The sequence below is a fragment of the Melitaea cinxia genome, chromosome 28 (genome assembly GCF_905220565.1).
Source record: "Melitaea cinxia chromosome 28, ilMelCinx1.1, whole genome shotgun sequence".
NCBI lineage: Eukaryota > Metazoa > Arthropoda > Insecta > Lepidoptera > Nymphalidae > Melitaea > Melitaea cinxia.
Genome location: NC_059421.1, coordinates 5,900,071 through 5,915,330, shown reverse-complemented (window position 1 = coordinate 5,915,330; position 15,260 = coordinate 5,900,071). Strand labels below are relative to the sequence as shown.

Here is a 15,260-nt window from a genome sequence, read left to right as displayed (position 1 = left end):
CCTCGACTATCTTTCGTCTCCATCATCAGACTTTAATGGCACTTGTAACTCATATAGGTGCAAAGTTCTCATCAATAGAAACGAATTAAGTTCAAACAGCAGGTAATTGCTATAAGTCGTTGAAGAGTTCCCTCGGCTATCTTTCGTCTCCATCATCAGACTGAAATGGCACTTATAACTCATACATATGCAAAGTTCACATCAATAGAAACGAATTAAGTTCAAACAGCAGGTAATTGCTATAAATCGTTAAAGAGTTCCCTCGACTATCTTTTGTCTTCATCATCAGACTGTAATGGCACTTATAACTCATACAGGTGCAAAGTTCTCATCAATAGAAACGAATTAAGTTCAAAAACCGGGTAATTGCTATAAATTGTTGAAGAGTTCCCTCGAATATCTTTCTTCTCCATCATCAGATCGACTCCAGACCTTTATTAAATAGTAGTGCTTTATAGTACTTAATGAAAACATGATTAAATTTACTAGTCACCCTTACGATTTTTGAAAGTTTCCCTCGATTTCTCTGGGATCCCATCATCAGATCCTGGTTTCCTTATCATGGTACCAAACTATGGATATCTCCTTTCCAACAAAAAAAGAATTATCAAAATCGGTTCATAAACGAAGAAGTTATCTCCGAACATACATAAAAAAAAAAAAATATATATATACGGTCGAATTGAGTAACCTCCTCCTTTTTTTGAAGTCGGTTAAAAATAATTGAAATCGATCCACCCAGTAAAAAGCTATGAGGTAGTTAGTACACATAATAAATACTATCGAATTAAGAATAATTATCTTTCTTTTTTTTAGTATATTAAAAAAAATATTTAACTATAATTTCTTCTTTTTTTTGGTTTCACTCGTTGTGTGATCAAAGTAGGTATACGATGTGATATTGACGTTAGATTAAATATAAACTCTATCAATACTATAGTAGTCTTTATCATACACATACATATTATAATAATTTGCCTCACCTGTAGTACCTTAGTTTGTTTACATGTTATGATGTGGATGAGGAACTTTACACCCTATACCATCACACCCCCAGGTGTGATGGTATAGGGTGTAAAGTTCCTCATCCACTCTTGCAAAGGGAGCATCCTCCGACCAGACGGGAGTTGTGTCTGGTGGGCTACTGCCCCAACGGTTGTTGTCGGGTTCTTGTATATATACTCAATCGTCGCTCTGAAAACTTTGATATCGCGATGTAGGATACGTCGGTTTTCTCTAGTTTTTATGTCGCGAGATAGATGTCGCTACACATGCATGACTGTATGCATATATGTGTCAATATATATTTTTTCAATTAATATCTCACCCTCAACAATGTAGAATAATAGTAGGAATTTCTCCTGTGTCGGGGTCGTATGTAGACTAGTTTATGTGCTAAAATACAACATTTGAAATAATATTTACAATATAAAATTAAAAATAATAAATTAACGTTTTTTTTTTAACTGTAAAACTACTGAAAAATCGTTGTGATTTGAAAATCGATGAAACGACCGCCCGAAGGAAATAAACATACAAGCGTATAGTAAAGAATGAGTTAAAATACACAACTACTCAAAGCGCGTAAGCAACGCGTTTTGCATGGTAGTCTAGTGGACAAGTTGGAACTGATCGAAAATAGAGATACCGCTCTTAAATTTTATGTGTGATAGCTCATTGGATCCGAAATGACACCTAGAAAAATGTTCTAAGAGCGTGTATTAAGACGTAACAAATTGCAAAAGTTATAAACAATTAAAGATGAAAAAAATGGCATTTCGTTTTTTGCTAATATTTCAATAAATTCAACCAATTTTCAACTTGTCGACTAGAATACGAGACTGTGATCATCGTCGCCTAGGTTCCTACGACTTTTCCGAAGTTTCATTTCTGCCGTGTCTGAATTGCACACACACACACCAACACACACACACACACACACACACACACACAGACAGACAGACACACACACACACTTTATTGTTCTTGTTCATCTACAAATACTATATTTAAGTCTTTTATTGGTACTTGTTTTACATTTGCATATTCTTTATATTATATATTTATATTAAGTCAAGTGCGCCGTGTTGTTTAGTAATGATCGAGAATTCGAGAAGGAACACAAATTACGAAAACGAATTCGATTGCCTCGTTTCTTCTCTATTGAAGTCGATATTTACGTGACCTGGTTGGAATTTTTAACAAAATGTTACATTTGCTATTGATTTTTAATTAATTTTTCGCTGCAAATAAATCGCGTTCTATTAAGAGTGTATGCTGCCTCAAATTGCTTATTTTCCACTCGGCAGGATGTCCATATCTTCCAAACTACTGAATATTTAAGTTTGAATGTTGATGTTGCGTTTTTAAAAAAATAACTATTGATAATGTTTGTGGGGAGAAAATACATATAATTCGCGCGATGAACAACCAAGCGCTCTCAATTCTCATGTGTGTCAGTGTGTATTCAGTGCGGGTGAAATCTGAATTCGAGCTGAGGTAGGTTAGCCCCTTAAGGGGAGAAAAAAGTCCAAAGCTCATATAAATAATTATTCCAAAAACAACAATTCATAATCATAACTTATCTTCTTGACTTCTTGACTTAAAAAATTCTATTAAATTTAATTTATCAAAATCCATTAAATTTAATTGTTAATCTAAATTAATGAAAACTCTACATCAAGACATATAGGATTAATCTTTTAATAATTAGGTCACTCAATTCCAGTCTTTACTAAGAAGGTCAGATGCCTAAAGTATACATTTATCCACGTATAATTTACAATTTACACGCATTAAGTTGCTTACCGTACTAACAGACGACCATGTGTGTATGTTATAGATGTTTACTTATTTATTATCTTCTAATATATAAAATTCTCGTGTCGCGGTGTTTGTAGTTAAACTCCTCCGAAACGGCTTGACCGATTCTCATGAAATTTTGTGTGCATATTGGTTAGGTCTGAGAATCGAAAAAAAATCTATTTTTCATACCCCTAAGTTATAAGAGAGGGGGGGAGGGGGTCAAAAATCAAACGGGTTAATAACATATATGGCAAAACATCGTTTGCGGGGTCAGCTAGTATATAGGTATACACAAATTAATGATCTTGTTAAACTGATATAAGTTAAAAAAGACCTATCTTATTTCTGATGAATTTTAAACATTAAGAAAAATATATATAAGCTGTCTAATAAAGCCTTGCTTAGTAACGTTTCAATGGCTCTTCACCCTCAGTAGTTCAAGAGGATCGACCTACTTCTTAGAACACACATAAATAATTGTTATGTTGTGTTATTTATTATTCTTTATTCGTTATCTATATATATAAAAGCGAAAGGTCACTCGTCGTCTAGAAGTTTGTATGAAAGTCATATGTTTTCGAAATAAGAGACTTGAAATTTAAAACGTATGCTCTATAGACAGTGAGGAGGTGTCCAAATAATGCATAAGTAGTTATTAGTGCCAGTAGAAAATCTGTTGGAGGCCATGCTGGTCGTTTTAATGCATCTACGTCTAAAGAAGTTGCAATATTCATTGTCGGTCAAGAATTTGAAAACAGAGATATTTTTATTCACGGGAGAGACAACAGATTGGTGTGTATCAGTGAAACACACCGGGCTTATGATGCTTTGCAATATCCCCTCATATTCTGTCGTGGAAAAGAGGGTTACCAGATTAATATACCTCAAAGCCTCTTAAAAAACAGTGTCAGCTGCTGATTTTTATAGCTATAGATTGATGGAGCGTGATGGTGAGGAATGTTATTTGTTACTATTTCGTAGTATATTAAATCAATTTCTGGTAAATAGAGCGGTACATAAAACGGAACGGCTAAGCCGATTTTGATGAGAGTTTCACTGAAAGTTTACCGGGAAAACTTTGTGACACAATGATTTCAACGCGGGCGAAGCCGCGGGCACAGCTAGTTAATATATATTGTGAACGTAATTAGTGTGTGACAAAAAGTCCTAATGTTTACAGCAACTTCTTACATGTAAATTAATAAAGAACAGTTTGATTATAATCCGATCAAGGAATGAATACCCTCTGTTACAAGCGAGTCTTTATAAGTTGAGTCAAATCAGCAACATTATCAGCAGCATTATCAAGATCAATTTTCACAAAGATCAGAAAGTTAATATTTATGTATAATAAATGTTCTGTTTATGGTTTAAGTAATATTTAATTTAAATAACCTATTACAAATATAAAATTAAAAGTATTCTATGTTATTTCTTATAATTTTGTTGGCTAGCAAACGAAAAAAACCGACTTCAATTACATCGACAAGTAATACAACGTAAGTAGACGAAAAAAATTAACAAACGCACTAGTCGTTACTACGATTTTTGAAGGTTCCCCTCGATTTCTCTGCAATACCATCATCAGATCCTGGTTTCCTTATCACGATACGACCTTTGAAATATCTCCTTTCTAACAAAAAAAGGATTATCAAAATCGGTTCATAAACGACGAAGTTATGTATGAACATACATGAAAAAATCTACGGTCTAATTAAGAAACCTCCTCCATTTTTCCTCCTCCTCCAGTTAAAAAGGGTAAAAATTAATAATGAAATTACACTAAACCTAAAACTATTAAATTAACGAGCTATTAATAACCTCAATTTACTATCATAACGATGAAACTGTGTATTTTAGCCATAAATATATATTATCATAACACAAAGGGCGATAAGAGAGGCCACCTGCAAAGCTCTGAATATTTAACGATATGCAAGGTTGGCATTGTCAAGATTATACACGAACAGAGCTACCGCAAAATTTTGTTACTTCAAAATGCTTGTACATATATGATTATATAATTTAATTTTTCCTTTTGTTAGAGTTTACACGTTTGAAATCTACTGAACGAATGACCTCGTTACGTTTCTTGTAACTCCATCTATCGGAAATATGAACCACTTAGAAAAGCCCAATAATGTTTCGATAGATAATGACGTTTTCTAATAACGCCATCGATCGATTGATCGATTGGTGGCATTATTTGATTCGTTTACTTACCATTTGATATGGTATTGATTTTTATGAAATTTTGTGTGCATATCGGGTAGGTCTGAGAATCGGCCAACATTTACTTTTCATACGCCTAAGTTATAAGAGGAGGGGGGAATTAAGGGGGTTAGTAACATATATGGCAAAACAATCTTTACAGGGCCAGCTAGTGTATATATACAAAATATACAAAGATCTGATAATTACAAATACATGTTACTTTCAAATACAAAGGCATTTACTTTAAAAATTCAACAAAGGTAAATCTTTATAATTATATTAACGTTGGTAATATATAATGACCTTGTCTTCCGTATGTGATCAATATAATTCTAAACTCTTCATCATCATCACACCAGCCACCAAAATGGCGTGAACTCATTCGTTTTGCCCATAGTCACCACGCTGGGCAGGCGGGTTGGTCACCGCAGGCTGGCTTTGTCGCACCGAAAACGCTGCTGCCCGTCTTCGACCTGTGCATTTCAAAGCAAGCAATTGGATGGTTATCCCGCCATCGGTCGGCTTTTTAAGTTCCAAGATGGTAATTGTATATAAACTATTTAACTTATGTTTGTGGCCTCTTACTTTGAATAGCTCCTTCAATAATGTTATCAAACTAACTCGGTTTATCTCAAATGTATATTTAAATTCACGAGATCAACAGTTTAAAAAATAAATTAATTTATGAATTAATTAGCATTACATATATTAATTAAAATACACCTACTCAATTTATGTAAATAACCTCAATTTGAGTGAAATTACAAGTTTATTATAATTAACTTACTTTGAAAACGAAAAAAACGTGAGGCAGTCCCACTGGGGAAGTATTTCGACATTACAAAAGATCGCAACTAAATAATACTGCTTCAAGCAGTGTTGTGTTTGGATGTCATGATTGTGGCGTGGCGGTGGACTCAGCCCAGCATACCCTAGAGGTGTGCCCGAGATGGACGGCGCTGCGTTGCGATCTGACGACAGTCCTGGGAGGGGACTTGTCATTGCCGAGCGTTATCACCGCGATACTCGGCGACGATGAATCCTGGAAGGCGATGGTCTCCTTCTGCGAGATAGTAATGTCTCAGAGAGAGAATGACGAGCGAATGAGAGAGGGGGCCGCCGACGAGGCCTCCGTCCGCAGGCGACGAACGGGGGTGCGTAGGAGGCGCTACTTAATGTACAGTAATGCCCCTGTGCCCGTGTCGGGCCGGGATGGGAACCTGGTCCTGCTAGACACGACGTCGTCGGGATTGTTCAGAGTTGAGCCGGACAGTCCCCATGGAGGAGAAGTCTGGCCTTTTCGCCGAGGCCGCCGGTCGCTGGAGGGATCCTGTTGCCTGCAGATCCGGGACCCTGCAATTAAAGCGACTGAAGGCTCTCGCAGGGGATTTGATCAGTATTGCACCCCCAAGTGCTGAAGCCGACATACGGTCTAAAAATGCCTACCCGGGCATCCTGGATATCACCCGTAAAGGGGTTCCCCTGCGATACCAATAAAAAGCAGTGTTGTGTTGGGGATTGGGGGTAGGGTCGGCGATGCAGGTGCAGGTTGCAGGTATCTATAAGCTACGGTAATCGCTTGCTCAGGTGAGCCGTCTGCTTGTTTACCGATCTAGTTAAATAAAAAAAGTGTATGTGTAGGTACTTATGTACGAACGTAAGAAGTTATACTTCATTGGCTATCTAACTTCACGTTGCTTGCTTCTTCTTCGTTGACTTATTTCAGGGTGTCGGTTTTTTTCGTGACACTGAAAAATTTATTCTTATACAATTTTTCCCTTAAGCGCCAAAGAAGTATAATTTTAAAAAGTTAGGTAAAAATTAAGTTTTTCTTGCTCAAAATATGGAGCAGCCCGACTGGGGTAGTACCTCGACCTTACAGAAGGTCACAACTAAATAATACTTGTTTTCAAGCAGTATTGTGTTCCTGTTGGGGAGTAAAGTGACCAGAGCTCCGGGTGGGGGGGGGGATAGGGGATGAGTTTGGCAACGCGCTTGCAATGCTTCTGGTGTTGCAGGCGTCTATAAGCTACGGTAATCTCTTACCATCAGGTGAGCCGTATGCTTGTTTGCCGACCTAGTAATATAAAAAAAAATCTAATGTGTTTTTATCATAATATATAGATACTGATACAGAATTACGAAAAAAAGTAGGGTAAAATGTAAATTAACTAAAATTCGGTCGTTATTTTCATTACAAAGTCATCAATTAACCCCATTGTTACCTGTAAACTATCAATCAGTTTACCCGTTGCTTGTCAGCTTTTCACTGAATCCGTGGAAAAAATTCTAATCCATCTAAAAAGGCTTCGAAAAAACTAGCTTTTCATACGATGATACGACATACAATGATAAATGGTGTCTTTTGTACCATTCGCTTATTTACACGTTATATTCAATCTTATATCGATAACAGTAAGGTTCATTTTAGATTGCGGTAATTATTGGAAATAGGTCAACTTATGGAGTGTGTATTTACGAGTAGTATTGTCTATTTGTACGTACGTAGACGCAAAAGTGTAGTATAATCGTTATAAGTACGTCGTTATAAGTATTGTCTTTATTTTACGAGTATGTATGACGACGTACGAGTACATATGTATATGTATTGGTTGACTGGAAGAGATGTTCTCTTCTAGGGATAAGTCCACCTTTGCCATCAACGTTACGTGTCATTTCCTGTATATTATTTTTTTAGTGCAATAAAGTATATATTAATAATACGATATGATTATATTTAGGCATATAATTATGTATGTCATTATAATGCACAGAGCTGTGTTAAGCCTCTATATATTGTAGCTGATCTATGTACAATTTTTGTGTTATTTAATATTAGTAACGCGCCTCAGCTTCGCACGGGTGCAATGTTGATACTAAATATAAAATATAAAATAAATGTTTCCTATATAAGCGCAAAAAATGTGTTTATTAACGACATCACATTACAAACCTCTAAAACTATCAGTGTTCCTCTACTATATTATTTATGTATTAGACAGATAAATCTTCCTCTAGAACCACTCTATTTACTAAAGAACAGCATCAAAATCCGTTGCGTAATTTTAAAAATCTAAGCATACAGACAGCGGGAAGTGACTTTGTTTTATACTATGTAATGTATGTAATGTTTTGTACATGTCTATATTTTTTTTTTCGGTGTAAATTTTTTCTCTGATAGTGTACAATAAAGAGTATTTTTATTTGTATTTTGTAATGATTGTATTAGAGTTGTGATGTAAGAATAATTTTTATAAAACGAATAAAATGAAGAGGAACATCCAGGTGAAAATATGTTTGTCAAGCTTTTATACAAATAATAATTGCGTGTTCGTATTTGTGCGTGTTTATTTGTGTGTCAAGCTTGAACACACTGATTCCGTTAAGTTCAGTCTAAGTACCAACATAATATAAAAATCAAAAGCGTAAATTTAAAAATGAAAGATATGATTGTGTGATATAAGACCTCATTTCAATCAAGATAAATCTTGAATAGAGCGACGAGTTATTTACAGTGATCAAACCTACGTCAGGAAGAATTACAATTTACGACTCCGAAGTTCCACCTGTGAACCGTTTGATTAATGTAGATAGGATACTTTTGTAGGATATACTCTTTGGTTAGCTATATTTCTACTAGCTATCCACTTTTAAACTAAACTCTTAACGAATTTCACTTACAATTAAAGAAATTTCGATTCAACTGTTATCATAGATCATTATTCATCGCCTATGTCATTTTATTTTGTGTGTTAGATCTTATGTTTGCTGAATTAAGGGTAAAATGTTTTCCAGTTACAGATGAGTTGAAAAAAGGCTAAGGGGTAACAGTTGGGAAGTGGAATTGATTCCAAACTTTTTGCAGATACCTCCTGTGGCTGTGGCTGCGTAGTACTAAATGTGTTATGATGTACCATCACACGTTCCTTGTGTCCAAACTTTACCAACATTATTGCTTTTCACAATATTAAGTTTATGCAAATTAAGGCTTTATTCACACCAGCCATCTGACCTCTGCATCTAATTAGGTTTTAAAGGTATGCATAAATTCAGAGGTCCCGTAAATATCCATATGGGCTGAAAATTTACATAAAAAAGTTTATTCGTGTTATGTGTGATTATCGATCTAGGAGTTAAAATAATTTTGACATTTTGTAATGGGTTTTAATTACACTTTTTTATGAATTTTTGTATTAGGATCGAAACCTACCAGTCAATGAACTATAAAAGTGCTTGTCTTGTTACAGAATTATGCAACGCCGCAACCAAGATCCAGGCTTCATTCCGAGGTCATCAAGCTCGCAAGCAAACTCAGGTCGAGACAAAGGAAACGAAGACCCAGGAAGAACAGGATAAGGTATTGTTATATCTAGTGTACTAATCCTATTTTAGTGGTGTAGTATCAATGTGTAACAGAATCCCACATTAAAATTTTGTTGTAATTTCTTGAGAAATTAATTAAAGAAACAGGATAACGCTTAGATTAATAAACTCTTTGGCTTTACAGAAAAATTCTTACGTGCCTGTTTGTTTATTTTTTAATGTATATTCATATATTTCATAGTATGAAATAATAAATATAATTCATGGATACTAACCTAATATAATTTGCTATATATTAGTCATGAAAGCATCCCTAATGTAAACATATGAAAAACGATCCTAAAGGGATGAAAAGGCAGTTACGTTGGAAGGACGATAACCCTTTTGTGAGAGTTATTGCTATTATCATTACAAAATACAAACATAATATTTATAAGACCATCTTAAATTGTTTATGTCAAAATAACTAGATCAGATGAGAGAAAATAAATTAATATAAATTTATTTTATTTACTTAAAAAATACATGGAACTTATTTTGTATTATATTTATTTAAGAATCGTAATAATACATAGTTTAGAACATTATCTATACAAAACTCTTTCCTTATATAAATATGCTCATTATTAGAAATTCTGTAAATAGCGTTCTTAGGCGAGACCTAACTTTGTTTACTAAAGATTATTAGAGACAGCTAAAGTCACAGAGACATGTCAATAATTTGAGTTATTTACGATAATTTCATTAATAACATATTATACTCGTAATAATACAGCCTTTACCATCCTACTGCTAGGCATAGGCCTCTTTCTAACCACGCTGCTCTACTGCGGGTTGGCGGATGTATTCCCTACAATGAGTAATGATCGCTATCAGGCGTCTAATATATATATATAATAATTCTCCTCGTCGACTGGTCTGACTGTAGTCAATAAGGAACAATGAACATAGATGAAGTCGAAATGACAAACTTTATTATGTTTTAAAGACAGAAAAATAATAACGATTTAGTTTATTTTTTATTTCAGTATCTCATTTATTCATTTGACTTTTTGGGTTTCACTTTCACATTTATGTATTCACGTAGAATTAAGAAAACAGGAAGGAGGTTGTTCAGTGCGGTCGAATTTAGAGGGTTGTAAGAGCCCTTTTTTGTATAGAAATCTTTGTCTAGTAGTGCAATATATAAAAATTATTTCAGTTCGATCTTTCAGTTTATTTGTGAAACTGTTAATTTTAATATTAATAAAAAGTTAAAACCACTATTAAAATTTTAGGTGAACATCATATAGCCTCTACACCAACAAATGGTTTGGTCTATGAAACATTATCGTACCGAGTTTCAGACCGGTTCAATGAAGTAAAAGGTCAACCAATCAATTTAACCCGGACGCGTGGGTCTATCCGTCAAAAATTAAACAGGCACATGTTGATGACAAAATAAATTAAAATCACTTAATAATTTTATAAACTAATTTTATAAATATATATTTGACTAACTCGTTGGCGTAGTTTATGTGTTTGTGCCACCTCATCATTATCATCATCATCATTACAGCCTATACAGTCCACTGTTGGACATAGGCCTCCACAAGTTTACGCCAAAAATAACGTGAACTCATGTGTTTTGCCCATAGTCACCACGCTGGGCAGGCGGGTTGGTGACCGCAGTACTAGGCTTTGTCGCACCGAAGACGCTGCTGCCCGTCTTCGGCCTGTGTATTTCAAAGCCAGTAGTTGGATGGTTATCCCGCCATCGGTCGGCTTCTTAAGTTCCATTGTGCCACCTGAGTCTGGGTATATTGTGTATTTATATATTTATATATCCTTCCTAAAAATAATACATTAAATTGCTTGTTCCACTTTAACGCCCCACCTGCTTGACCAGTCGCCACGAAATTTCGCATACGCCTAGCTTATGACCCCGAAAAGAACCACGAAGAGTAGACCATCATCTTATCAATGCAGTTATCCTTAGGCATTGTAATAGTAGTTTATGCAACTGTCATATAATGAAGGGTATTAAAACACGAGTGTGAGTTTATGAAACGAGCGCAGCGAGATTCATAATAGTAACGAGTGTTTTAATACCCTTGTTATATGCAGTTGCATACACTACTTTATCTTCACTAATGCAATTAATCAAACAACAAGAGTAAAAGCTGACAATAGTTTATTTATAATAATTGTTCAAATTTTGGATGGTACAATTTTGAAAGTTAATGTTAATTATTGATCCAGCAGCTGTAGCGGTCGCGGGGCAAGCAGTAGAGCTCGTAGACGGAGTCGGAATAAGTTATTATATTCTTTTTCATATAATTTTATAGATTTTTCTGGCAAAAGATTGTGAGTTAATTTTGTTGCCAATTCTAGAATATCCGGAGGCGTACAAATATCATCGTCGCTATCCATTTTTAACTTTTAATTTATTAAATTAAATTCACGCGTACGTGTATTGTCACAGTAATTTTGCCACCATTAAAATCTAACCAATGAGAGCGCAGCTGCGCGCATGCGCGCGATGTTATAATGAGATTTTACGATATCGATGTGGATATTATACCATCATGTGAAATTGCTTAAATTGAGTGTTTTGTTGTCTGCGCTATAACAGTAGTAATTATAAGTCAAGTATTGGAAACATAAGTAGAATGTTACAACATTAGTGTAGATAAAATCTATTGCGCCACATTTATCTTATTTACATTCTCACTATTAATAAAACAAATAAAATATCATTGTAACTACATATATATCGATTACATATTTCAATTTTTTGTTTAACTTTTGACTGTCCAATTAATTTATTTTACGCAATATATGAGGCATATTTATTATTTTACGCAATATTTCTATTCAACCCCAGTATTCACAAAAATGCCCTTTTAGTTTTAAAATCCGATTGTACATCTTTTTTAGTTACATATTGTTTATTTTGTGTGTATTTGTGTGTTTTTACTCTTTACTGTTCTTTAATAATAAATAATCATTCATTACTAATATAATTATTAGTACTCCTTATAATAATAGTTACTGATAAAGCCTATATATGACTATGTCACTATGAAATTATTTGTGCTTTTTGCTGACAAGTGCTATTTTTTTTCGCAGGAAGACATAGAGAAGATCGATCTGACAGATCCTGACCTCAACAAGGCCGCGACCAAGATCCAGGCTTCGTTCCGAGGTCACAAAGTTCGCAAAGACACCACTAATTAAGGTGGCAATGCGCTCTTCTCTTTACAGGACATTCCCTTGTATGTATGCTTGAAAACGGTTTAAAATAATCTTTAAAAATACGTCATAATGCACTTTAAAACTTTCAAATACCCTCGAATTATTTTCGTTATATTTTCGGCATTAGTCGTCACTGCCATCTCTTTCTTGACATACATACAATGGACGGTAAAGCATCGTTCATTAGAAATGGTAAATAAGTAATCATAGATGCTATGTCAATTGTCTACTTAATACATTCAATATTTAATTTAATCTTTATCCCACAAATATCAAGTGTGGTCAGTTGACGTGTAAAATGATTACTGAAAATGTAGAGATGAGAATTGAATTAATAATAATTAATAATATTAAAATTATAATAATTATTATGTAGGTATCTGTCCCCATTTTTTCTATATCGTTGGTCAAACTTATGGAGAGTAGAGGGGAGGAGAATCATCTCATATGGGATCCAGTGTCATCTATCTCAAAGTGTCCAGCTGTATGCTGTTAATAGTAGTTCAAAAACCTTCCACAATCGCGCTGGTGTAGACAAATGGTTTGGTATGAATGTAGCAATTGTAGATAAATTGAAGTATGCCGAGTTAAAAAAATTAATATTATTTAAAATGTCATAACTTGCGTTGTACAAAATAATGTAGTAAATATAACCTTAAAGAATTATATAAAGAAGCGTGCACCTAGAGTGATTTAATTTCGTAAACTGTGAATTGCATAGTTACTGATTTATTAACATTTAATTTTATGAAAAAGTATGTGAATAACAGAAAACCAACTCTAATAATATTTTGCGCTTCCCTTAGGATTTACTCTGATATTAATGTAGCGCCACCCTAATTTAATACTTTTCAACGACCACTTTCTGATATATAAAGACGATTCTCCTCCCGTCTACCTTCCATAGTCAAACTACTTCATGCAATAATTGTAATTGTTTTTTCATAATATTGAGTAATTGTAATCTCATTTATAAAATGTTTTTATTTATATTAAAAAAAAACAATTATTATTTTAGCGTAGTTCTAAGGTTTAATGTAGTTTTAGATTTTATCGCTAAAGCTTAATTTTCATTGATATTTCTTAACATTAATTGTTTATGATATTGTTTACATTCCATGTTATTTCAATATTTCAATGCAAAAATTAATTGTGAAAGTTCGACATTTTTTCAAGTAAATGGTCGTTAAATTAAGAATTATATTAAATCAAATATATTATTCGCCTACATTAAAATGTGTTTTATTATGTCTTACAAAAAAAAAATTTAGGAAACAAGCGCCGAAATATTTGGTAGCAGATATAAAAGTGACGTCGCGTTGGCGTAACGGTTACAGCCATGGATTGTACCTGTTGCGCTGGCGGTTGCGGGTTCGATCCCCGCACATGACAAAAATTTTTATTAGCCATACAGATGTTTGCCGTAGTCTGAGTGTTTGTGCGTTCCTTGTGTGTCTCCCCACCGTGCCTCGGAGAGCACGTTAAACCGTCGGTCCCTTTTGTTATCATGTACACCTGATAGCGATCGTCACTCATATTAAGGAATATATCTGCCAACCCGCATTGGAGCAGCGTGGTGGATTAAGCTCTGATCTTTCTCCTACATGGGGAAAGAGGCCTATGCCCAGTAGTGGGACATTACAGGCTGAAGCGATAAAAATAAAACGGTACAATCTTGTCATAACTCAATAGGATTAAATATTTTTTCTTCTTAACAATTTTGGTCCAAGAAAATTTTCTGGCAATTAAATAATTGAGTTTGTTCTAACAAACAAACTTCAATTAACATCGTCAACTAATAAAATGGGAACATCATTGACACAGTCGATGTCACTCACAAATTTAAATGCGATAAGCACCAGCTTTCGAATGTAAAAAGAATCATCAAATCGATACATCCTATAAAACGTTATGGTGAGGTAACACCGCGGTCTTATACACAGGTTGTGCAACAACAATAGCGGGGGTAAGTCGATTTAATGGTTGCGCTTTTCTTTTCAATTTACGGCCGCCAGAGGCATGACGATAGATTATGTTTTAAAATTTAACCAAATACAATGAAAAGTCACTCAATATAACCAATTATAATGAAACGTCAATCGACCAGCGTGCGCTGTGCGCACCGCATCACGTGCCCTCACCCATCGATAGCAGTGATGTATAGCGGTGTTGACGCGAACGAAAAGTTATGACACTATCGTACTAATCTCTCACCATTGAAACCGGGCTTCGTTGCATAACCTATATATAACACCGTGGGTCACTTTAAAAAATACAGTCGAATTAATCCTCTTCGTTTCTTTGAAACAGGTAAAGAAATATACATTTTTAGTATGTTACCTATTGCTACGTTGGTGTAGTTATTAGACTAAATTAATATCTACGTAAAAACAAATTTGGCAATAAATTTGTACGTTATAGCAGATCTCAAACTGTACTTTATACATTATTCCGAGTTTTGGATAATAATCTTAACTTCGAGTTAGGCGGAGTTTGATATCTCAAATAACAACGATAAAGTCGAAAAGTTTGTCTTTGTTTATCCTATTTTGGTCTTCGAGATATCAGCTAACAAAGGGTCAGAGAAGCTGTAACTGGTGAAGAATAAAATTGACAGATCTAAGCTTGATCGTATATCGTTCTGTCTCTGTTATGATTGTGTTGAAAAATCATTATCCCTA

The 15,260-nt window shown here is 34.4% G+C and overlaps 1 protein-coding gene across 1 annotated transcript in view; it reads left to right on the top strand.

Moving 5' to 3' along the window:
- LOC123667440 (sperm surface protein Sp17) overlaps window positions 1-12,561 on the top strand; it is a 187,701-nt gene extending 175,140 nt beyond the window's left edge. Inside the window, exons 3-4 of the mRNA XM_045601337.1 lie at window positions 9,267-9,376; window positions 12,454-12,561. Coding sequence (XP_045457293.1) covers window positions 9,267-9,376; window positions 12,454-12,561 — 218 coding nt within the window. The remainder of the gene's footprint in view (window positions 1-9,266; window positions 9,377-12,453) is intronic.
- The last annotated feature ends 2,699 nt before the right edge of the window (window positions 12,562-15,260 follow it).